This window comes from Choloepus didactylus, chromosome 23, assembly GCF_015220235.1.
Source record: "Choloepus didactylus isolate mChoDid1 chromosome 23, mChoDid1.pri, whole genome shotgun sequence".
NCBI lineage: Eukaryota > Metazoa > Chordata > Mammalia > Pilosa > Megalonychidae > Choloepus > Choloepus didactylus.
Window position 1 is genome coordinate 19,829,758 of NC_051329.1, and position 23,042 is coordinate 19,852,799.

The 23,042-nt window shown below is 45.0% G+C and overlaps 1 protein-coding gene across 1 annotated transcript in view; it reads right to left on the bottom strand.

Moving 5' to 3' along the window:
* The window catches only part of OASL (2'-5'-oligoadenylate synthetase like), a 35,268-nt gene that overhangs the window by 3,214 nt on the left and 9,012 nt on the right, over positions 1 to 23,042 (bottom strand). Inside the window, exons 6-10 of the mRNA XM_037816870.1 lie at positions 20,796 to 21,358; positions 15,187 to 15,457; positions 10,117 to 10,399; positions 8,691 to 8,866; positions 1,696 to 1,937 (exon numbers count right to left, since the gene is read on the bottom strand). Of these exons, the coding sequence (XP_037672798.1) occupies positions 1,696 to 1,937; positions 8,691 to 8,866; positions 10,117 to 10,399; positions 15,187 to 15,457; positions 20,796 to 21,358 (1,535 nt within the window). The remainder of the gene's footprint in view (positions 1 to 1,695; positions 1,938 to 8,690; positions 8,867 to 10,116; positions 10,400 to 15,186; positions 15,458 to 20,795; positions 21,359 to 23,042) is intronic.

Genomic DNA, 23,042 nt, shown 5'->3' on the forward strand with positions numbered 1-23,042 from the left:
CTCCGTAAGTTCTTAGAGTCAGCAGGTGAGATTCTTATCCATCTACTGCCTCAATAGAGGAGAGCTTTTCTCTCCTCTATATACATGTTGAATGAATATTTTAAAGAACATTGGCTTGAAGGGAGTCTCATAGCCTGATTGGGCTGTCTTGGGATGACCACGTGTGTTTATTGCCAACTCCCAACTGAAGAACTGGCACTTGCACTCCAGGGGCTTTTTGTTCAGGAGGGGGCTGTGACTAGGGTGATGGAATGTGATAGCAGGCTAATGGAGTGGATTAAGCAATTTAAGCTCCCTGCTTGCTACTCCCAACATCCCTTGCTCTCTGAAATAGTCCTGCCCGAAATAGGGGAGCACTGCAAGGTTGTCCTTTGGGATGGGGTAACCTAATCAAAAGTGGCTGGCTGGTGACCCACAAAGTGACCCAACACTCAGGGCCTCTGCCCAGTGCTCAGACCAGTTCCTTCTGGGATTTGGATCAGGGGTGATGGCAGGCCCTCAGCAGCTTGAAGTAAGAAGGGCTCAGGGCAGGTGTGGAGAGAGAAGCAGAGACAGTGAGGGGAAAGAGTGTGTGGGCAGTGAGAGAAAGCAACAGAGAGATGGAATCTTCCAAGTCTGCCTCAGGTCCTGGCAGTTTTCCACCCGTATTTTCTGGGCGACCTTATAATCAATCCTCTTTTCATAAGGAAGACCTGACTGATTTTTCTTCCTTGCAAAAAAAGAAAAAGAAAAAGACCCAACACTTGCATAAGGTACAATAAACATTTGTGTGATGTTGCTTGCACTGGTCTAGAGCTTCTCATATAGAGTTGTTCTAAGCTGGGTTCCTCCAGAAGCAGACCCTGAGATAAGGATTTGAGTGCAAGTGGTTTATTTGGAAGGAGATCCCAGGAAGCAGGAATAAGGGAGTGGGGGTGTGAGACTGGGAAGAGAAGGAAGCCAATTGAGGTGTGTATCCAAGTAAGCCCTCTGTGGGCAACTGGAGGTTAGTCCCAAGGGGGATCTCTGGGAGACAGTGTAGAACATGTGACCTAGAGCCTTCCCATCCCTAACGCGAGGGAGCTGGGGTATTTATCTGCCAGTTCCCACCAGTCATTGCCTAAGGGCTGCTGGTGAGAGGAAAATTCCAGGCAAAGGGATGCAGATGTTGACAGTTCGAGACTGAGCCAGGCTTCACCAAAATGGTAAAAGACAAGGAGACAGGGGTAGGGCACTGCAGCATCTGCTACAATTGTGAACGTAGTGTGGCTCCTTTACATATATTTTCTCCAGCCCTCACAAAGTCCAGCATTATAGGTGCCAGTTTACTCTTGTTTTATGGATGAGGAACTGAGGCTCACAGAAGCAAGAAAATGGCAGAGCTGGGATTTAAACTTGGGTCTCCATGATTCTTTCAACTTTATCATGCTGTCCCTGAAATGCACTGAAATGGTCTTCTTAGGGTGAGAGGGCTAAGATAAGATGGAGGGAGTAGCTTGAGGAAAAAGGAAAAGGCTTATATCCCCCAGGACCCTTATGATTTTGAAAGGCAGTCAACTTGACATATAGGAATCCTGGATCCATGTGCGATTTCAGGGCTCACCTAATATGGCAGCTTCACTGTTGAATAAAGCCCACCCAAAAAACTATATCACCTTTCCCTCAATTCTCTTTCTTTTCTCTATGAGATGTGGTGGCCAAGAAGTAGCCCAGTACCTCTCTTTTTTGAGCTGTTTTCTGATGAAGTTCCCGATGATGGGGTTCTGGAATGTGTAGTACTTGGTCCAGTAGATGCAGATGAATTTGTACTCTTGGAGCAGTCCCATCATGGTGGCAAGGCCTTCATCCAAACTGAAATTCTCATTCTCCTGTGTACCCATTTCCCAGGCATAGATGGTCAGTAGCTCGATGGCATAGAGTGGGGGCAGAGTGGCCTTCGGGCTCTTGGCTTTCACATACTGCCAAAGTTGATCAAGAGAGAAAGAGAGATTGAGAGAGAGAGAGAGAGAGAGAGATCCCAAGAATCCATGTAAGGATGGATGGCACTGGACTAGAAGCCAGAAAATCCAAGTTCTAGTCCCAGTTCTGCCACCAACTGGCTGAGTGACCTTGGTCAAGTCACTTTTCTTCTCTGGGCCTTGGTTTCCCCATTTTATAATTAACACTCTGGGTTAGTCCCATGAATTTCTCGCTGTGTTTGACAGTCATAACTCCCAGAGTGGAGCTAGAAAGAGGTGCTTCATCATCCCAGCCTAAACAGCTCCATTTCTATCTGTTTTAATGCGTTGTGTTTCTGAGAAAGTTTTCCTTTAAGGAAAGGGCTTAGCTAAAGGGAAAACATGGAAACTGCAGGATTAGGCACCAGCTGAGATCTAGTGGAGAATATTCGGGCTGCCTCTCCAGCAGGCATTCCTTCCTTCTTCATGGTGCAGTAGCCGTGCTGTTTGGATGGGACCCGTGCCATCCTCAGTTCCAGAGCTATCCCTGATTGGCACAGTCCATCAGCATAAACCTATTCCCCTTGCCAAATGATTGGTTCAAGAGCAGGCAGTGTTCAAAGTTGGTTTGGTTAGAATAAAGCCCAGTTCTTTTGTTCAGTGGTTGAAGAAGAGAAGTTTTCTCTTGTGTGCGGATGTGAGGGCAGGAACAAATGTAGCCATTTTGCCACTATGAGGGAAAACAGCCTGAGGACCAAGTTGACAATTAAAAGAGAGAAACCGAGAGAATTATAGAGAAATGGAGTTTGAGTCTTTGTCAAAAAGTGCCTGAAGCCCCATCTCTACTGTTAAGGGTTTTCAGACATGAGCTGAGAATTCTCTTTATTGTTGAAGTGTATTGTTGAGTTGGTTTTTCTGTTTTTCTCTTAACTGCAAAAGAAAGCACCTTAACTAACACAGGTCACTTCCTGTCTTAAGAACTTCTCCAATATTCATCCAGAAAGTGAGAATTTCTGTCAAACATCTAGATATTTGTTTTGTGGAAGCAAAATTGTTATCTTGTCCTGTGGCCATTATAAACAAGAGTTACATCACATCCCATAGTCAGAAGAAAAAACAAAACGCTTTGAAACAAATGGGAGGAGAAACTAAGATGGTGGCTAGGAGAGACAGGGCAAAAAAACACCTCAGAGAAAAATACTAGATAAAAGCCAGAAAGTGACCCAGAACACTACTTCCAGCGATGCACCAGCTGCACAAGGCCTGCTAAATCCACAGGGACCGTGCACTTGGTGAAACCTGGAGTCTGCATTCTGAAACGAGTGAGTAAGCCTGCTGAATATCCAGCAGCCATGCTGCAGTGTGAGGAAACCATGGGTTGGTGTTTGGAGGCAGACTAGTTCTTTTTTAAAAAACGCAAAAGCAGCTGCAGATGCGGCAGCAAGAACTGCACAGTGAAGCATGGCAGGAACGGGCTTTGCGAACGCCTCAGTATCTGGCATGGAAGATAGCCTTTCATGCATCCACTGCTAATTGTCTCAGAGTGAAGAAGGCAGAGGTCAGCCAAAAGCGGAAAATAACCATGCCCCTTGCAGGCATCTTCCCAGTGGGCTGGCAACGCTCCTGCCTGGCACTGGAGCCACAGCCCAGAGCTGCACCAAAAAACCCAGTGTGACGGGAAGTGTTTCCAGCAACACGCGCACACGCCCCAATATCAGGGCGTGGACAATAGCCTTTCACGCACCCACAGCTAATTGTACCGGAGCTGAAAAGGCGGAGCTGTGCAAAAAGGGGGAAATTAAACCGTCCCATTCAGCCACCCTCACAGGAGGCTGGGAATGCACCTACATGGCCTGACGGCCCAGAACTTCCCTTCAGAGCCGGTGCACACTTGTGACATAGCACAACCTTCCCTCAGCAGAGGCCCTAGAAGGGGACAGCTTGGAAGAGGGACCCATTCGGAAATTGTAGGGACCATACACCAATGCCAAGGACTTGTGGGTCAGTAGCAAAGACAATCTGTGGCGAGACTGAAATGAAGGTTTAGGCTCTTGCAACAGCCTTAAATCTCCAGGAACACCTGGGAGGTTTGATTATTAAAGCTGCCCTCCCTCCCTAACTGCTCAGACACACACCCCACATTCAGGGTAGACAGCACCAAAAACACACCCAAATTTGGTGCACCAGTTGGACCCCACAAGAATCAGACCCCCACACACCACAAAGACAAAGTTTGGGAGAACTGACTTGAGGGAAATAGGTGACTTGTGGATGCCATCTGCTGGTTAGTTAGAGAAAGTGTATGCCACCAAGCTGTAGATCTGACAAATTAGAGATTAGTCTTTGAATAATCCTACATATCCTAAAAGAACCCTATCAAGTAAAGCAAATGCCAAGAGGCCAAAAACAACAGAAAATTTTAAAGCATATGAAAAAACCAGATGATATGGATAACCCAAACCCAAACATCCAAATCAAAAGATCAGAGGAGACACAGTACTTGGAGCAATTAATCAAAGAACTGAAGACAAACAATGAGAGCATGGCACAGAATATAAAGGACATGAAGACGAGCATGGCACAGGATATAATGGACATGAAGAATACCCTAGAAGAGCATAAAGAAGAAATTGCAAGAGTAAATAAAAAAAAATAGATGATCTTATGGAAATAAAAGAAACTGTTGAGCAAATTAAAAAGATTCTGGATACTCACAGTACAAGACTAGAAGAAGCTGAACAATGAATCAGCGACCTCGAGGGCCACAGAACAGAAAATGAAAGAACAAAAGAAAGAATGGGGAAAAAAATCGAAAAAAATTGAAATGGACCTCAGGGATATGATAGATAAAATAAAACATCCAAATATAAGACTCACTGGTGTCCCAGAAGGGGAAGAGAAGGGTAAAGGTCTAGAAAGTGTATTCAAAGAAATTGTTGGGGAAAACTTCCCAAACCTTCTACACAATATAAATACACAAAGCATAAATGCCACTGAACTCCAAATAGAATAAATCCAAATAAACCCACTCCAAGACATATTCTGATCAGACTCTCAAATACTGAAGAGAAGGAGCAAGTTCTGAAAGCAGCAAGAGAAAAGCAATTCACCACATACAAAGGAAACAACGTAAGACTAAGTAGTGACTACTCAGCGGCCACCATGGAGGAGAGAAGGCAGTGGCATGACGTATTTAAAATTCTGAGAGAGAATAATTTCCAACCAAGAATACTTTATCCAGCAAAGCTCTCCTTCAAATTTGAGGGAGAGCTTACATTTTTCACAGACAAACAAATGCTGAGAGATTTTGCTAATAAAAGACCTGCCCTACTTCAGATACTAAAGGGAGCCCTACCGACAGAGAAACAAAGAAAGGAGAGAGAGATATGGAGAAAGGTTCAGTACTAAAGAGATTCAATATTGGTTCATTAAAGGACAATAAGAGAGGGAAAAAATATATCTGACAAACATAAACCAAAGGATAGGATGGCTGATTCAAGAAATGCCTTCACAGTAATAAAGTTGAATGTAAATGGATTAAACTCCCCAATTAAAAGATACAGATTGGCAGAATGGATCAAAAAATGTGAACCATGAATATGTGGCATACAAGAGACTCATCTTAGACACAGGGACAGAAAGAAATTGAAACAAATGGGAAAAAACAGGATCATCTTGTCAAGCTCTAGGTCTCAAGATAAATGAAACCTTGAGCCTTTCCTATAAGTCACTGACTTACTAACTAGAACAACTTATCCCAGAGGTTAAAATTTTTTTTAATGAATTCAAATGTATTAATGAATTTGTTTTGTAACTTTTGTGAATTCATACTTCACACTCAAAACTGTAAATCTTAAATAATAAGATTATAATTTTGTTATGAATATAAACCCATAGCAATATAACATTCTTAAATTTTAAATTCTTAAAACCTAGATGATAAATAAAATGCAGAATGTGTATAATCATAAATGTAAACCAAGGGAAATGAGCTCTTAATTTCTTTTAGGATTTTTGATAAGTTATTTAGTGGGACAAAAAAAACAAACTGGAATGAAAGATCTATGTTCCCTTCCAGTTCTGATGTTCAGTGATGCTGTCATTTTTTCCTGTTTTGGGTACTCTGACATTTGCGATATTGCTCTCTGAAGATATGTCATGACTTTTGTAGATAAAATAAACATGTAAGAACATTGCTGTTTTTCCACCAGGAACAGAAACTAACTGTAAACATGGTAATCATGGCAGTGCTTTTTCTTTAAATAACTATTACATTTTGTATTGGATAAGCCTTTCCTTCTGCAATAATTAGATCTACAACCAGAATCTTGTCTGTAGAGTTGGCACCTGCATGTACCCTACCCCTGGCTATTGAGTTGGTGCCTGTAGCTACCCTTCCTCTTTTACTCCACAACTCTCTCAGACCTATCATCTAAACTGGGTCTGAGTCAAACTTAATGAAAACCCTCTGATCTGCAACAAATGGTGTGTTTCCAATTGACAAGTCCTCCAGAAGTCCCCGCCACACATCCCAATTTCTAGCCCAGAAGCCAGTGACATAAGACCAGTCCAATTTCCTCCTGTGTCCCCACCCCCGGCTTGGCCCCACTTTAGGAACCCCTGGAACTTCAAACCTCAAACCTGCACGCCTCATCCCGTCAGAAGAGGGAGGGAAAAGGCAGGCAGGGGGTAAGTGGGAAGGGTCCAGGGATCACCCAGACCATGTCTTCAGCACCAGTGCCTGGTGGAATACCAGCTTCTTCCCCCAAAGTGTCACGACATCGGTCAAGCTCCTTTACTTTTCATGACTGTGTAGGATCTACATGAGTTCAATAAAAATGTGCCCTCTTTCCTGTCAGAATATAATCGGATAAATCAAATTTGCATCTCTGCCATAAATCTCATTCATTTAATTGTGATTAAGAATCAAGGACAGCTTTTCATACGTGGAAATGTTGCTTATGAAGGCCTTCATGAAAACCAGCCTCATACTTGCTTTGAGGTTTTTGAAAGCTCAGAATTATAGACAGTAAAAATAACTCTTTTTGGCAGGCCAGAAGCAGTAACAAAGTTGGGAATTACTGAGAAACAGAACATCCTTACAGTTCAGATTCTAAAGACAAAACCCAGAGGAGGTAAATTGGATGTTCCTTGGTTCCTGACCACAGGAGAGAGCTGAACTGAAAAGAACAACAAAATACTTCTGACCCAAAGAGTAAATTACCACCCCAGGGACTGTACAAAGCTTCCAGGCAAAAATAAACCGTCACTCTTTCTAGGACTGGAGTCACAGGACTCTAGTTGTGTTCACGATATGATACAAGCTCTTTGTGTCTTTATCAACACATCTTGTAACACTTCTGTAAATAAAACGTCAAATTAAAATATTCAGCAAACCATGTTGTAAACAGATGTGCTGTCACCCAGGCATTGCTGTTCCATTTGTAGAGCACAGAGAGAGTAGATTTAGCATAATTCTTAAGGGCCCTAGGATTTTCGGAATGGTAAATGAGCATTGGCTTCAATTTAAAGTCACCAGCTGCATTAGCCCCTAACAAGATAGTCAGCCTGTCCTTTGAAGCTTTGAAGCCAGGCACTGACTTCTCCTTTCTAGCTAGGAAAGTCCTAGATGACATCTACGTATAAGCCTGTTTTGTCTACATTGAAAATCTGTTGTTTTGTAGAGCCACCTTCAACAACGATCCTAGCTAGATCTTCTGGATAACTTGCTGCAGCTTCTACATTAGCACTTGCTGCTTCACCTTGCACTTTCAGGTCTTGGAGATGGCTTCTTTCCTTAAACCCCATGAACCAACCTCTGCTAGCTTCCAACTTTTCCTCTGCAGCTTCCTCACCTCTCTCAGCCTTCACAGAATTGAAGAGAGTTAGGACTTTGCTCTGGATTGGGCTTTGGCTTAAGGGAATGTTGTAGCTGATTTGGTCTTCTACCCAGACCATTAAAACTTTCTTCCTATCAGCAGTAAGGCTGCTTAGCTTTCTTATCATTTGTGTGTTCACTGGAGTAGCACTTTTAGTTTCCTTCAAGAACTTTTCCTTCGCATTCACAACTTGGCTACTTTTTGGCACAGGAGGCCTAGCTTTCAGCCTGTCTCGGCTTTTAACACGACATGGCTTCCTTACTAAGCTTAATCATTTCTAGCTTTTGATTTAAAGTGACAGACATGCCACTCTTCCTTTCACTTGAACACTTAGAGGCCATTGTAGGATTTATTAATTGGCCTAAATTCAGTTTTACTGTGTCTCAGGGAATAGGGAGTCCCAAGGGCAGGGAGAGAGATGGGGAGCAGTCAGAACACACACAACCTTTATCAATTAAGTTTGCTGTCCTATATGGGCATGGATGGGCCACCCCAAAACAATTACAATAGTGACGTCAAAGATCACTGATCATAGATCACCATAATAAACACCATAATAATGAAAACGTTGAAATATTGTGAGAATTCCCAAAATGTGACCAGATTGTAACCAGAGCATTCCAGGCACTTGCTTACCGAAGTGCTACACTTTATTTTTCTCCTTCCTTCTCCATGTCTCTTTCTCCTCTCTCTTTTCCACCTCCACCCACACCTCCTCCATCTTCATCAATTGCTTCACTTTATAGTTCAAAAGCCTAACATTCCCTCCCTCTCCTTCTCCCTTCCATTTCTCCTTGTTGCAGTTTCTTGAGATGATGCACCTGTCCGCTGTCTTTCCTTCCCCTTCCACCTTCCATCTCTCCCTCCTGCCTCCCCATCCCCACAGCCCTCTCACCTGCAGGTACCAGTGTTTTATCAACCGCAGGAAGCTCTTCAACTTAGTCGGTCGATGTTTCACGAAGGTTCTCTGTAGCTCGCTGAAGGATGGGGAGAAATTTCCTGGGTAACCATTGGCTTCAATCAGACTCTCATAGATCTCAGGGGGTGGCTGAGAGTTGGGAACAGAAGGCCCTGAAAAGAGTAGAAGCACAGGGAGATTGGGGGTTTAAGAAATCCCGGGATAATAAGTAGTCCTTGTAGGGGGAAGACCTGCTAATTCACTGGAGTTATCTCCAGGGAAACCCAAGACTTCAGAGACCAAATATTTGCCCTGCTTGATTGTCCTTCTTTTGAGATTCTTACTCTGGAGAACCAAAATTGGGCTTTCCATTCCTTAGGCCACTTGTGGATTGTTGCCTTCCCTCCATGTCCTCAACACCCCTAGCTTCTTTTAATGTCTATTTTGTATTTCTTTCTCTGTGATTTGGTGGACCCTTTTAACACCTGTAGGGGAGAACCAGTTTTGGGTAAGGGAGCTTGGCTCAGAGAGAGCATTTGCTGAAGGGCGTGCTTCCGGCACACGTAGCTAATCCCTCCTGGTACTCTTTCTTTCTAATATTGAATGCCATTTCCCATACCATCTCTACATGGCAACTCCAGGCAGCCACTCCAGTTAACAGAAGCTGGTGCCTGAGATGAAACCTGTTTCTCGACTGGGCTTGTAGCAGAGCTGTTGACTTCAAACACCTAATGCCAGAGATGTGATGCCCCAGGTGGCAGCCCCAGGTAGCAGCCCTCAAGCCAATGACTGATGGAGAGTCAGTGGATAAACAAGTGGGGATAAACAATGTGAGGGCGTACTCTATTCTGTTACCTGGAGTTTCCCCTGGGGCAGGAAGCCCAGTTGTTCAGAGAGGGGACTTGTGGATAATGCATGCTTTCTTGGCTTCTTCCTTTCCCTGTCTGAATTCCTCACTTCTCTATCAGTGTTTTCCAGGATGACCCCTCAAATCCTTATCTCAGGGTCTGCTTCTGGGACAACCCAAACAAATCAAAGGCCCCGTCCTACAGAACCACCTGCCTTTGCTGCTTCCCCTCCCTTGGTCTCTGCTGCCCTGGAATGTCCTTTCCACAGAGAGGCCCCTCCTGACCACCCTTTCTTTCTTCACCCTGGGCACCCTGTTCTCCTCCAGGCATGTACCACCATGCATAATCATGTATCTGTCTGGGTGGTTCTTTGATAAATCTGTATCCCCAGCTCAGTTCCACAACAGCCAGGGCTGGGTCAGTTCTGTGTGCCGCGGTATCCCTAACCGCAGCACAGGAGTTGAAGGAATGAATGAACGAATGAATGGATGAGTCATGCCTGAAGGCTGAGGGAGCTGCAGGACCCCCCAGGGAGAGGGCAGGTGTGTAGACGAGTGGCCTTCCTCTCCCCTTACCCAAGGCTCTGTAGGCAGGCACGATGGTGACAGTGATGGGCTCCACGGTCTGCCTGGTCTGAATGGTGAAGACGAGGGCATCCGGGACTCCCTGGACCACCCACAGGTCCTTGAGCCCAAGGTCCAGCAGGTCCTGGCAGCGCCACAGTCTTTTCCGGATCAGGCTCAGAATGGCTTGGTGGTACTTGGCCTCCTCCTGAAAGCTGTGGAAGCAGCTCAGGAACACCACCAGCTCCACTTCTGCAGTGTCTCTGAGCACCGTGCCGTTCCCGAAGGAGCCCACCTGAAGAACACAGAGCCCATCACCCGCAGCTCACGTCCGTGGGCCAGGCAGTCCCTTCAGCGCTTCACATGCATCATCCCATGTACTGCTCACCATAGCTCAGGGAGGGATGGGTAGTACTAAAATGCCCACTCTACAGGTGAGAAAACTGAGACATTGAGAGGGTAAGTCCTTTGCCCATAGTAGTAGAAGCCAGGTTTGACCTGGGCAGCCTGACTCCAGAGCCGCATGCTTCCAGCCTACTTCACGCTACTGCTTCTGAGACTCAGTCTTCTTATCTGCAAAGTGGGAATAGTTATGTCTACTTTCACAGGATCATTATGAGGATTCTGGGGGTTCTTGGCTATTTGGTGAAATTAAAAAAGGGAAGCAGGGTTTTTCTTGTTGGATAAGAGCCATGGGGTGTGGAATAGGGAAGCCTGAGTTTGACTTCAACTCCTGCCCTTGATTTTTTTAGCTTTGTGACTATTCTGAGCCCTGAGTCCCTCAGCTGTAAAACTCCTAAACAGCTAGTGGGTCAAAAAAAGAAATTGCAAGAGAAATTGGTAAATATCTAGAGGCGAATGAAGATGAGAATCAACATACCAAAACTTGTGGGATGCGGCAAAGGCAGTGCTGAGAGGGAAATGTATAGCTCTAAATGCATATATCAAAAAGCAAGAAAGAGCTAAAACCAAAGACCTAACTGAACAACTGAAGAGGCTAGAGAATGATCAGCAAACTAACTCTAAAGCAAGTAGACAAAAAGGAATAACAGATTAAAGCAGAAATAAGTGACCTGGAGAACAAAAAAAAAACAATAGAGAGAATAAATAAAACCAAAAGTTGGTTCTTTGAGAAGATAACTGTGCTAGTTTGGATGTATTATTTCCTGCCAAAAGCAATATTCTTTGATGCAGTCTTGTGGGGGCAGATGTATTAGTGTTGATTAGATTGGAATCCTTTGAGTGTTTCCATGGAGAAGTGGCTCAGTCAACTGTGAGTGAAATGTTTGATTGGATAATTTCCATGGAGGTGTTACCCCACCCATTCAGGGTGGGTATTAATTGGATCACTGGAGTTGTATAAAGGAATTCACAGACAGAAGGACCTCAGAGCAACTGAGAGTGACATTTTGGAGAAGAGCTGCAACTTACAGAGACATTTTGAAGATGGCCATTGAAAGCAGAGTTTTTTTGATGCTTTGGAGGTACTAGCCAAGAGTTTGTCCCAAGAAGCTGACACAGAGACATTTTGGAGAACACCATTTTGAAACACAACCTGAGAGCAGCTAAGAGTGACATTTTGGAGAACTGCTGCAGCCTGGAGAGGAACATCCTGGGAGAAAGCCATTTTGAAACCAGAACTTTGGAGCAGACGCCAGCCACGTGCCTTCCCAGCTAACAGAGGTTTTCCGGACGCATGCATTGGCCATCCTCCAGTGAAGGTACCCGATTGCTGATGTGTTACCTTGGACACTTTATGGCCTTAAGACTGTAACTGTGTAACCAAATAAACCCCCCTTTATAAAAGCCAATTCATTTCTGGTATTTTGCATAATGGGCAGCATTAGCAAACTGGAACAATAACCAAGACTGACAGACTCTTAGCTAGACTGACAAAGTCAAAAAGAGAGAAGACCCAAATAAACAGAATCAGAAATGAGAAGGGGATAATTACTACAGATCCCGAAGAAATTTAAAAAAAAAAAAATCATAAGAGGATACTCTGAACAACTGTATGCCAACAACCAGACAATTTAGAGGGAATGGACAATTTCCTAGAAATACATGAACAACCTAGACTGACCAAAGAAGAAACATAAGACCTCAAAAAACCAATCACAAGTAAAGAGATCCAATTAGTCATCAAAAACTACCTACAAATAAAAACCCAGGGCCAGATGGTTTCACAGGGGAATTTTACCAAGCTTTTCAAAAAGAATTGACACCATTCCTGCTCACTCTTTCAAAAAATGGAAGAAAACTGAACACGACCTAACTCATTCTGTGAAGCTAATACCACTCTGATACCCAAACTGGATAAAGATACTACAAAAAAGGAAAATTATAGGCCAATCTCCCTAATGAATATAGGTGCAAAAATCCTAAACAAAATACTTGCAAATTGAATCCAAAGGCACATTAAAAGAATTATACATCACGGACAAGTGGGGTTCATTCCTGGCCCTTGATTTTTTTACCTGTGCGACTGTTCTGAGCCCTGAGTCCCTCATCTGTAAAACGAGGGTGGAAACTGAGTCATCGGGTTCCAGGGAGGATTAGATGAGGTGATGTAAGCCAAGTGCTTGGTATGGTGCAGGGCACACAGGAAGTCAGCATGTATTTTTCTTCCACTTCTTTATCTAGTCTAGCCTTTGTCATCAGCTTGCTCGGTGACTTGGGCAGTCCCTTCTGCTGCCTGGGCCTCAGTTTCCCCACCTGCAATGGAAGGAGCCTGAGCTGGATGGTTTTGAAGGGGCCTTTTGGATATTTTGCGATTCTAAACTTCTTCTCCAGTCCCAGTTGCCTATGGGATACAAGGCCCCGCATCCTCTGACCTCCCCATTTTCTCCCTCTGGGCCGGAAGTGGGATTGCTAAGGATGCATCAGACTCTGGGGCTCTGGGCAACCACCTCTTCCGGTGGGTGGGGTTAGTTATAATCCAGCTCTCACCGGCTGAGCCCTCCCTGTATCAGGCACCGCTGAAAGTCCTTTACGCATATTATCCTCACATTTATCTATTGAAGAGAGGCACTGTCACAATTATTTCTGGTTTACAGATACGAAAACAGGGAGTGCGAGGTTAATCAACTTTCACCAGCATCTCCTAGCCAGGAGGCGGTGGACTCAGGTGAAGACGGGGACACAGGGTGTGTCTCCTCTACCTCTTTCTTGCCTGTGACTCAAGTTTTGGAGTCAGGCTGTGTTTCTGATGGGGAGAAATCCCACCCTCTTTTTCCCCTTCCTTTTTCATTCTCTTTTTCCAGTTGCATCAGATGGCAGCATTTGTGCCCCACATGAGCAGGTCGGGGATGGCAGCCTGTGTGTGGGTGGAGGGCACGTCCCCCTGAGGGTCGTGTCTAGACTGCCCTTCCCACTTGTCCCAGTGGGAAGATCTAGGCAGAGAGGAAAGAACAAACCAGAACAGGCTCCTGACTTGCTTGGGTTAAAATCCATTTAAGCCTGACACCCTAAGACGAGCATTCACTTATGTGGACCGACCCAGATCACCAGATTTTCTGTGCTAGGGTATAGAGTCCAGATAAAGGGTCATTTCTCATCAGCCATTGCTCTCTGGGCCACTCTTATCGTTTAGCAGTCTGGAGGGGAGAAGTGACTATGTCTGCAAGCCAAATTTGAAGGCTGGGCAAATGCCATTTCCTGCCATCAAAATTCATTATGTTTTTAGCCTCCTCCTCTCCCCAGTCTTTCCCCATTCCATCCACTTCATCCTCAGGGTTGTCAGCAAGGGGCTGGGAAGGTCTGAGTTGGACTGGAGCCCAGGCCCAGAAGAAAGCTTGGGTAAGAATTATAACAAGGCATCTGTTTTTTGAGCATTTGCCGTGTGCTAATCATTTCACCTGCATTGCCCCATTTGCCTGATGAGGGAGATACTATGATGATGATGATGCCTCAGTTACAGATGATTCGGCTGAGGTTTTGAGAGAGAAGACAGTGAGCACAAGGCCACACAGCTGGTGGGCAAAGCTCTCTGATGTCAGCACCTCTGGTTTCTCACCTCTAATCACATGGCAGTAGGTCCCAGATGCTGGGGATGGGTGCCTGAGGCTTCTATAGCCTTCCCTGGGGTATTCCCCCTCGAGAGGAAACTAGAGCCCTGGGCTGGGACCCAGGAATCCCAGTTCTAGTCTTACCTTTGCCACCAACTTGCTGTGTGATCTTGGGATATCTCTCACCCTCTGGGCCTCAATTTCATTAATGGTTAAAGGAGGGTTTTCCCGAACCTCTCGGATTCTCCAGGGTCTTTCTAGCTCTGACCTTTTGAATTTTGATCCTATCTAGGACAGGAGGTGGGGGCAGCTGGAAGAAGGGCTTGAGGAATCAGATAGACCCTGATTCAAATTCCAGTTTCACCACTAGCTGTGTGATCTTGGGCAAGTCATCTCACCTCTCTGAGCCTCCATTTAAAAAATCATTTTATTATCAAAAATTTAAAACATACAGAATAATGCAATAAATAGTCATACACCCAACCAGTTAGTTCAAGTCTAAACTCCATGGCACATTTGCTTTATCTAAATCACTTTAAAGTAGATTACAGACATCAAGGCACTTTATCTCCAAATACTTCTGTATGCATCTCCAGAAAAAAAGAACATTCTCTCCCATAACCACAGAACTCCTATCCCACCTAACAAAATCAACAGTGATTCCCCTATATTATATAATACAGGCCATGTTAGAATTTTCCCAATTGTTCCCAAACTGTATTTTACAGCCTGCCCAAACCAGGATGCAATCAAAGACCTTGTGTTATAGTTGATCGTTATGACTCTTAAGTCTCCAAGCCTCTGTTTTGCTCCTCTGTAAAATGGGCAAGAAGAGTATCTCCCTTACAGGATGCAAGAACTAGAGATATGTTAAGGGGTCAGGCCAATGCACCCCAAAATGTGAGCCGTTATTATTAGTTCTTTTACTGGTCTTGTTCTGCTCAAGGTAGCAGTGTTTTGGGGTACAGGCAGCAAGGAGGGGTATTTTGAGATGCTGGAAGCATCCCCAGGGATTTGGATCCTCACGTTGGATTTTACCCTGTCCTGGCCCGAGGATGGAGGGGACAAGTCTTACCTTGACCACCTTCAGCACCAGCACTTCCTGATCTATCCCATGCTTGCCTTGGATGCGCTCATTTCTCAGGAACTGCTCCACGGTTCCCACAGCCTCCAGCACTTCTTCCTTCCACTCCCGGCTGGGCTGCAGCCAGCGAGCCACGAAGGAGTCCAGCCTGGAAGCAGGGGTGCTGTAGAGCTCCTGGGCCAGTGCCATCTCTGCCCGAGAGTACCACTGCTGAGCAGATATAGCCACGTAGCTGCCTGGCTCCTGGTGCACACACCCACCTCTTTAAGGGGACCCTCCTCAGCTGACCTCCAGCACCCAGTGGGAGAGAGGATCAGACGGGAGAGGAAGCCAGGGCTGGCTGGGCTGACCCGGGGCTCCTCTTCTTGGAGCCCCTGCGCTGTGGCAGGGGGTGCTGAGGGACACTGGGCTGAGGGTGACTGGCTTGGGGCCACCTTAAGGGACTTGGCTCCAAGCCAGGCCTTTTGCTATTGGTTTCGATTCTCCACTTTCAGAGTTTCCCTTCCATGACGTCAGGAAACTGAAATTGGCTTGCATTGGACCTCAGAGGAGGCAGCTGTCCCAGCAGGTCAAAGTTGGATGGCCTCAGTTATTCCAACCTCCCGACCTTGAAAGGAAACCGAGGCTCAGAAAGAGAAGGGAATTTCTCGGGGATGGAGTAAGAAGTGCGATCTCAAGAGTCAAGACAGAACAGACTTGATTTCGGTCTGCCTTTTACTATCTTCTCAGCCTCTCTGACCTTCAAGTTTTTTAGCCATAAAATGGGTTTAATAATAGTATCTCCCATAGGGTTGTTTTGCAGAGTAAGCATGATAAGGCAAGTAGAACACTGAACAGGGAAAACCCTCTGTAAATGCAAATATTATTTATTCACCACATCTTTATTGAGTGCCTGTTAGCTGCCAGGCTTTGTGCTGGGAAGACAAATATCCTGCCCCAAGGAGTTCCCAGAGCAGTGGGGAAGACAGACAAGGAAAGAGACTCTCAGAGTCCAGTGTGATGTGTGCTTGGAAAAAAGGTGCCTGGTGGAAAACCGGGCAGATGAGTTTCCTGTGGTCACACGTGATGTCAGTGCTCACCTGCTTAAGGTGAGCCTTAATGCATGGGGCTCTGCCAGGAGTGGGGCATGGCCCGGGCAAAAGCCTGGAAGCATGCACAATCCTGGTGCTTGCCAGGGACCTGGCGGCCAAGTATGGCTTGAACACGGAGGGTGGGGAGGGGAGAGGTCAGAGAGGCACCTGGACAGGCGGGCAGGGGTCAGATCTTGGAGTGCCATTCACTCATTCATCCATTCATTCAATAACTACTTATTGAGTGTCTGTTATGTTCCAGGCAGGTGCTGGGGAGGCAGCAGTAAATAAGGCAGACAAAAATGTTTGCCTGCAGGGAATTTATATTCTCGTATTGGGGACAGACCACAAATAGGACAAATAAGTAAAATTATACTAAATAAGATGATGATAAGTGCCGAGGAGAAAAATAAAGCAGGGAAAGGGGTTAAGAGGTTGTGTGTGTGTGTGTGTGGTGTGCTTAGGTGTTCAGTCTTAAATAAGGTGATTAGGGAAGGCCTAACTGAAAAGGACACTTCTGAGCAAAGACACGAAGGAGCTGGCAGCTGGAGTTATCCACCTATAAAATAAGGGGAAGATCATTCAAGGAGAAGGAATGGCAGGTGCAAAGTTCCCGTGGGTTTGAGTAACAGCAGCGTGGCTGGAATGGAATTATCAAGGGGGAGAGTGGAGGGAGATGAAGTTTAAATGGTACAGGGTGGGCTTCAGATGGTGTAGGATCTTGTAGACCATTGTCAGGACTTGGTTTTTACTCTGAATGAAATGGGGAGCCATTGGAGAGTTTTGAGCAGAGGAGGGACATGAGCTGCCTTTTGTTTTGACAGCAATCAATAACACTGGCTTCTGGGAGGAGATTAGATTGAAAGCAGCGGGAGCCAGGAGTGAGAGGGGAAGCCCGAGCTCAGTTAGAAAGCTAATGTAACAGTTCAGGCGAGAGATACGGTGGCTTGAATCAGTGACAGCAGTGAAGGTGGTGAGAAGTAGTATGATATGAGTCCTTTATTATGAAAAATTTCAAACATAAACAGAGAATAATATAATAACTCTATGTGCCACCGCCTAGCTTCAACAATTATCAACCTGCAGACAATCTTTTTTTACAATTCAATTTTATTGGGATATATTCACATACCATGCAGTCATACAAAGTGTATGATCAGTTGTTCACAGTACCATTATGTAGTTGTGCATTCATCACCAAAATTAATTTTTGAACATTTTCATTACCACATACACAAAAATAATAAGAATAAAAATTAAAGTAAAAAAAGAACAATTAAAGTAAAAACACTGGCTGCTTTTTTTTTTTTGCCCCCATTTTTCTACTCATCCATCCATACACTAGACAAAGGGGAGTGTGATCCACATGGCTCTCCCAATCACATTGTCACCCCTCATAAGCTACATTGTTATACAATCATCTTCAAGATTCAAGGGTTCTGGGTTGTTTGATAGTTTCAGGTATTTACTGCTAGCTATTCCAAGTCATTAGAACCTAAAAAGGGTTGTCTATATTGTGTGTAAGAGTGCCCACAAGAGTGACCTCTAGGCTCCTTTTGGAATCTCAGCCACTGAAACTTATTTCATTTCCTTTGACACCCCCCTTTTGGTAAAGAAAATGTTCTCCATCCCATGATGCCAGGTCTAGATTCCTCCCAGGGTACCATATTCCACGTTGCCAGGGAGATTTACTCCCCTGGGTGTCAGATCCCACATAGGGGAGAGGGCAGTGATTTCACCTGCCAAGTTGGCTTAGCTAGAGAGAGAGAGGGCCACATCTGAGCAACAAAGAGGCATTCAGGAGAACTCTCAGGCACAACTATAGGATGGCCTAGCCTCTCCCTTGCAGCAACAGTCTTCTCAAGGACAAGTCCCGTGGTAGAGGGCTCAGCCCATCAAACCATCAGTCCCCTACGTCTGTGAGCACATCAGCAACTATCGAGGTGGGGAAGCCAAACACCCCTGCATTCTCCACCAGCTCCTCAGGAGGCCTCTGCATATTTTTTTCATTGTTTTTTTTTTAGTTAACTCTTTAAAAAAAAAAAAATTAACTATTAGCTATATAAAAAAATAAAAAAAAACAATAAAAAACCATTTCAAATAAACCATAACAAGGGAGTAAGAAAAAGACAACTAACTTAAAATAACTACTTTACTTCCAACATGTTCCTTCTCTACCCCAAGAAAATAACCTAATATAGCAACATTTCTGTGAACTTGTTCCTACCATACCCACCAGAAATTAACAAACCATAGTCATTCCTGGGCATTCCCAAAATGTTAAATTTACCCACGATAGCTTATCTGTTCTTATTGGGTTATCGTTCCCCCTTCATTAATTGCTCTCTATCGCTAATTCCCCTACATTCTACATTATAAACCATTTATTTTACATTTTTCAATGTTCACATTAGTGGTAGCATATAATATTTCTCTTTTTGTGCCTGGCTTATCTCACTCAGCATTACGTCTTCAAGGTTCATCCATGTTGTCATATGTTTCATGACATCGTTCCTTCTTACCCTGCAGACAATCTTGTTTCTGTTATACCCCTACCCACATTTCCCCTCCTGTATTATTTTGAAGCAAATCCCAGACATCTTCTCATTTCCCTTGAGGATACATTTTGAATGTGAAGCTGAGAGGTCTTGCTAATAGAGTATGGTGTGAGAGAAAAGAGAGCGTCAAAGCCTTAGCCACTGGGAGGATGGGAGGGACTGATGGGAAAGACTGGGGAAGGGGCGCATTTGGGGCATGTAGTTCAGGAGCTTGGTTTTGGAATCATGAAGTTTGAGGAATCTATTAGCAATCTGAGTGGAGAGGTGGAGTGGGCTCTGTGAGTCTGGATTTCAGGAGAAGGGTCTAGGATGAAAATTTGGGAGTCATCAGCAGAGAGCTATCGAAAGCCTTGAGACCAGATGAGATTATCAATGCAGTAAATGTAGAGCAAAAAGAGAAAAGGACCAAGAGTTGAGTCTGAGGCACATAATATTAAGAGTCTGGAGAGTTGCAGGGGTCTAACAAAGAATGAGAAGGAGTAGCTAATGACATAGAAAAGAAACTAGGAATGGTGTTAAGGAAGCCAAGTGAAGATGTCATTTTAAGGAAGAAGAAATGATCCACTGGGTCAAATGCCAGGTGAATGGGCTCTGACATTGTCGTGAGGACAGAGGCAAGCCAAGGAAGTGACAAGTGGTAAGGTTAGCATTCTGATTCCCACAATAAGCTTGAGGTGTGCATTACAACCAGTTTCCCATTCTGACCATGAGGAAGTCGAGGTCAACGGAACTGAATAACTTGCTCAAGGACCCTCTGCTGGGAAGTAGCAGATCCAGGGTGGGCATGAATGGTAGAAGGAAAACACAGGCAAGGGCTCAGAGATGGGCATCAGTGTGATACATTTGGGGCACTGAAGGCTGTTCATTAGAGAGGTGAGTATTGGAGTGTAGAGTATTGGGGTGAGGGATGGAGAAGTGGGGCCCACTAAAGGAGACAGCATGACATAGTGGTTAAGCGCAGAGTCTCTGGTCAGACAGACACTAGCTTGAATCTCAACTCTGCTACTTACTAGTAATGTGACCTTGACCAACAATTACCTGTCTGAGCTTCAGTTTCCTCATCTGTAAAATGGGGGCAAAGATTATCAATCTCAGCTTGTTGTGAGAATAAAAGGGATGCCACTGCGCTGTGCTAGACGTGGCACATAGAAAATTCTCAAGAACGAATAGTTCCCAATCTCCCAAACTTGATTGGACAGACAACAGATAATTCTCTCCAGGGTCAGGTGACCATCCCTGATCCAATCAGCTGTGGCCAAAAGGGTGACGTTATCTGATGTGGCAATATCGTTGAAGGGACTGGAGAAGGCTGTCAGGAGGAGTTCAGGGAATGAGACTATGGGAGAAGCCCAGGGAAGGTTTTCCTTCCAAATGATGTTTGAGAACTCCAGATGTCCCTGCTGAGGTTGTCACGGTTCATCTTCCACCAAAGATTCCCTCTGAACATCATTCCCTATTGCTAAGCCTCAGTATTCTTATCTGTCAAAAGGGTCGGGAGTATTAATTCTACTTGTTTATCTAACTTCCAGGGCAGCTGTGAGGATAACAATCAAATGACATCACGTCTATGAAGACTTTTGGTGTAAATGCCATATACGTATACAGCATTATTAACTTACTAATGAACAGAAAATACAATTTTACTGAGCCACTGAAGCAAATCTTAGTCAAGGCTATTGGAACAGAAAAGCTGTCCACTCTGACTCACTCAGTGAATGGCAGCTTACTCAGTTTACTTTGATGAGAAGATCTGGGGGGGGGGGGGTGATGGAGAAAAGGGCAGGAGTAACAGCAATCCACAGCTTCTCTCTCTCTGAGGGCTTCTGGGAGGAAGCAAGCCTTCTAGCATCTGAAACCATGAGCCAATTTTCCTGTTTTTAAGCCAACCCATTGGATGCTATTTGTTTTAGCAACCAGGAAACTACGACAAGAGGGGTAAGTTCATATTTATGCTTCAGAAAGATCTCAGTAGTTTGGGTAGAAGGGGGGAGGATAGGAACACAGGAACGTAAGAGGCTGGAGCAGGGGCAGCCTGGCCATGGCCTCCCTCTGGGGACTTGCAGGCACTTTCCTATCGAGCTCGATGGTGTCGCCGTCCTTGATCTGCAGGTCTCTGAGGCTGCGACGATCCCACAGGCGCCGACCCTGGAAGATCAGTTTCTGATCCTCCACGTAAGGCCCTCCAGCCTCCTCAATCTTCTTTTTCAAGTCACGGATGGAGTTAGCAGGGTCAATGGCGTAAGGCTTGCTTTGGCTGTTGCAGTCCTTCACAAAGACCTGGATCTCAGGCGGGAAGGTTTCCAGCACCTGGATGCTCACCTTAGAGAAGATCCCATAATCCGCCAGGCTCTCCCTGTTGCTGAGTGGTTGCCGCTCCCCGTCTGGCTTCTGGAAGGAGAGACGCAGCTGCCCGATGAGGTTACATGTCCTCTTGATCTCCGTTTTCATCCTCCTGATGGGACTGTAGGGGTTCACCTGGAGTGTCCAGGCCTTCATCCTGGGCTGTCTCACCACCACCTGGACATCCCTTGCTCGCTGGAAGGGAGGAGGGGGCTGGTGAAGGTAGCTGGGTGGTCATGTCTGTCTGTTGTCTCCAAATCCTCCCCCTTCTGGAAACTGACTATTATAATGTATCGCCTACTGAGACACTTTTTAAAGTAAAAGGAGGTGTTATCAATAATTATCTGAGACAACAGCCAGAAACCAGGACCGTCCCAGACAAAGTGGAACATTTTGGGTCATCCTCTGTCCTCCAACTCAACCCAACCACAGTTACAACTGGCAACACCTCTTAACATCTGTCTTCATATTTGGAACTATTCAAAGTTCTCACCTGTCACATGGGGAGAATATTAGCATCTACAGTAGGGGTATATCGTAGGGCTGTGGTGAGGTTGTGATTTAGCCTATGTCAGGTACTGGGAACAGGGGGCAAAGACCCAGTTCAAGGAGATTCATTGCAATAGCAAAACTGCAAGCACCCTAAAAATCTACCAACAGGGCACCGGTTATATAAATTAAGATACTTTCATGAATTGGATTAGGATACAGCTGTTAAAAAGATTGATTCACTCCAAGATAACCATATATTCCCATTTGTCTAGAGTAGTCCTGGTTTATGTCATTGTTCTGGCTTTTAATATTACCCCCTTTCACTCTCAAAAGTGTCCTGATGTGAATCTTATGTTACATTGTTATGCCTGTTGGGTCTGTATGTGTGGATACGGAATTGTCTCTAAGTAAGTTTAATTTAGTAATGGAATAACTTAATTTAAATAAAAAAGTAGAAATGCCCCCCAAACAGGACCTACAATGAGACACAGGCTTATGCTTGTGTAGATGGTCTGGCCTTGGAAGGAGACCGTCTGAAACTTTATCAAGGAACAGTTGAATGAAAGCAGGTGAGTATTTTGGTTGCGTTACTTTCAGCTGCAAGGAATAGAAAATTCAACTCAAACAGTTCAGAAAATACATGGATGTCTGGAAGGGGCAGAACTGAGGGAACGGGGACTGGGATGAAAGGGAGATTTACTTTCAACTGTGTACCCTTTCCAATTTAATTGGATTTTTTTTTTTTTTGCTATGAATATGCATTACCTTTTCACAAAATGGGAAATAATAGCAACATGATGCATTGTCATCTGGGCTGCTTTTGAAAAGGCAGATTCAGAATTCTCTGCAGTATCTGAAATGCCCAACTGGGGAAAAGCTTTTTCTAGGAGGAACAGGTTGGGGGGAGTCAGGGTCTCTCTGGAAGCTCCTGAGCACAGCTGTGGTCTCTGAACCCTGGATTCCTATGTGGCATTCACACCCAGGCCCCCCGTGATCCTTGTGGGAAAAGCCACACACAAGGAGGCCACACAGCTGGGGTGCTGTGAGGGGGACCCTAAGTTCCTCTTGTATCATTTTGGGATATATCTATTATATAAATTTCTCATTTTAATAGCAAAAAATTGAGCTTTTGAAAACCCATAATAAGGGAAACATTACCCCAAAGGATGAATATCTGTGAATAAATTCTTTGACTGGATCCCTCAGATGGCTACAGAGCAGGGCAGGAATTGTTGTGCACATTTTACAGGGGAAAGAATGGAGGCCCAGACACTTTCAGGGTAAGGGGAAGAACTGCACACAGGTTGGCTGAGGCTTCTCCAGGGGAGGTGTTCCCTGTCGCTCGACTTATAGGAGCTGTGACAGGAGTTGGGAGGGATTCATGTGG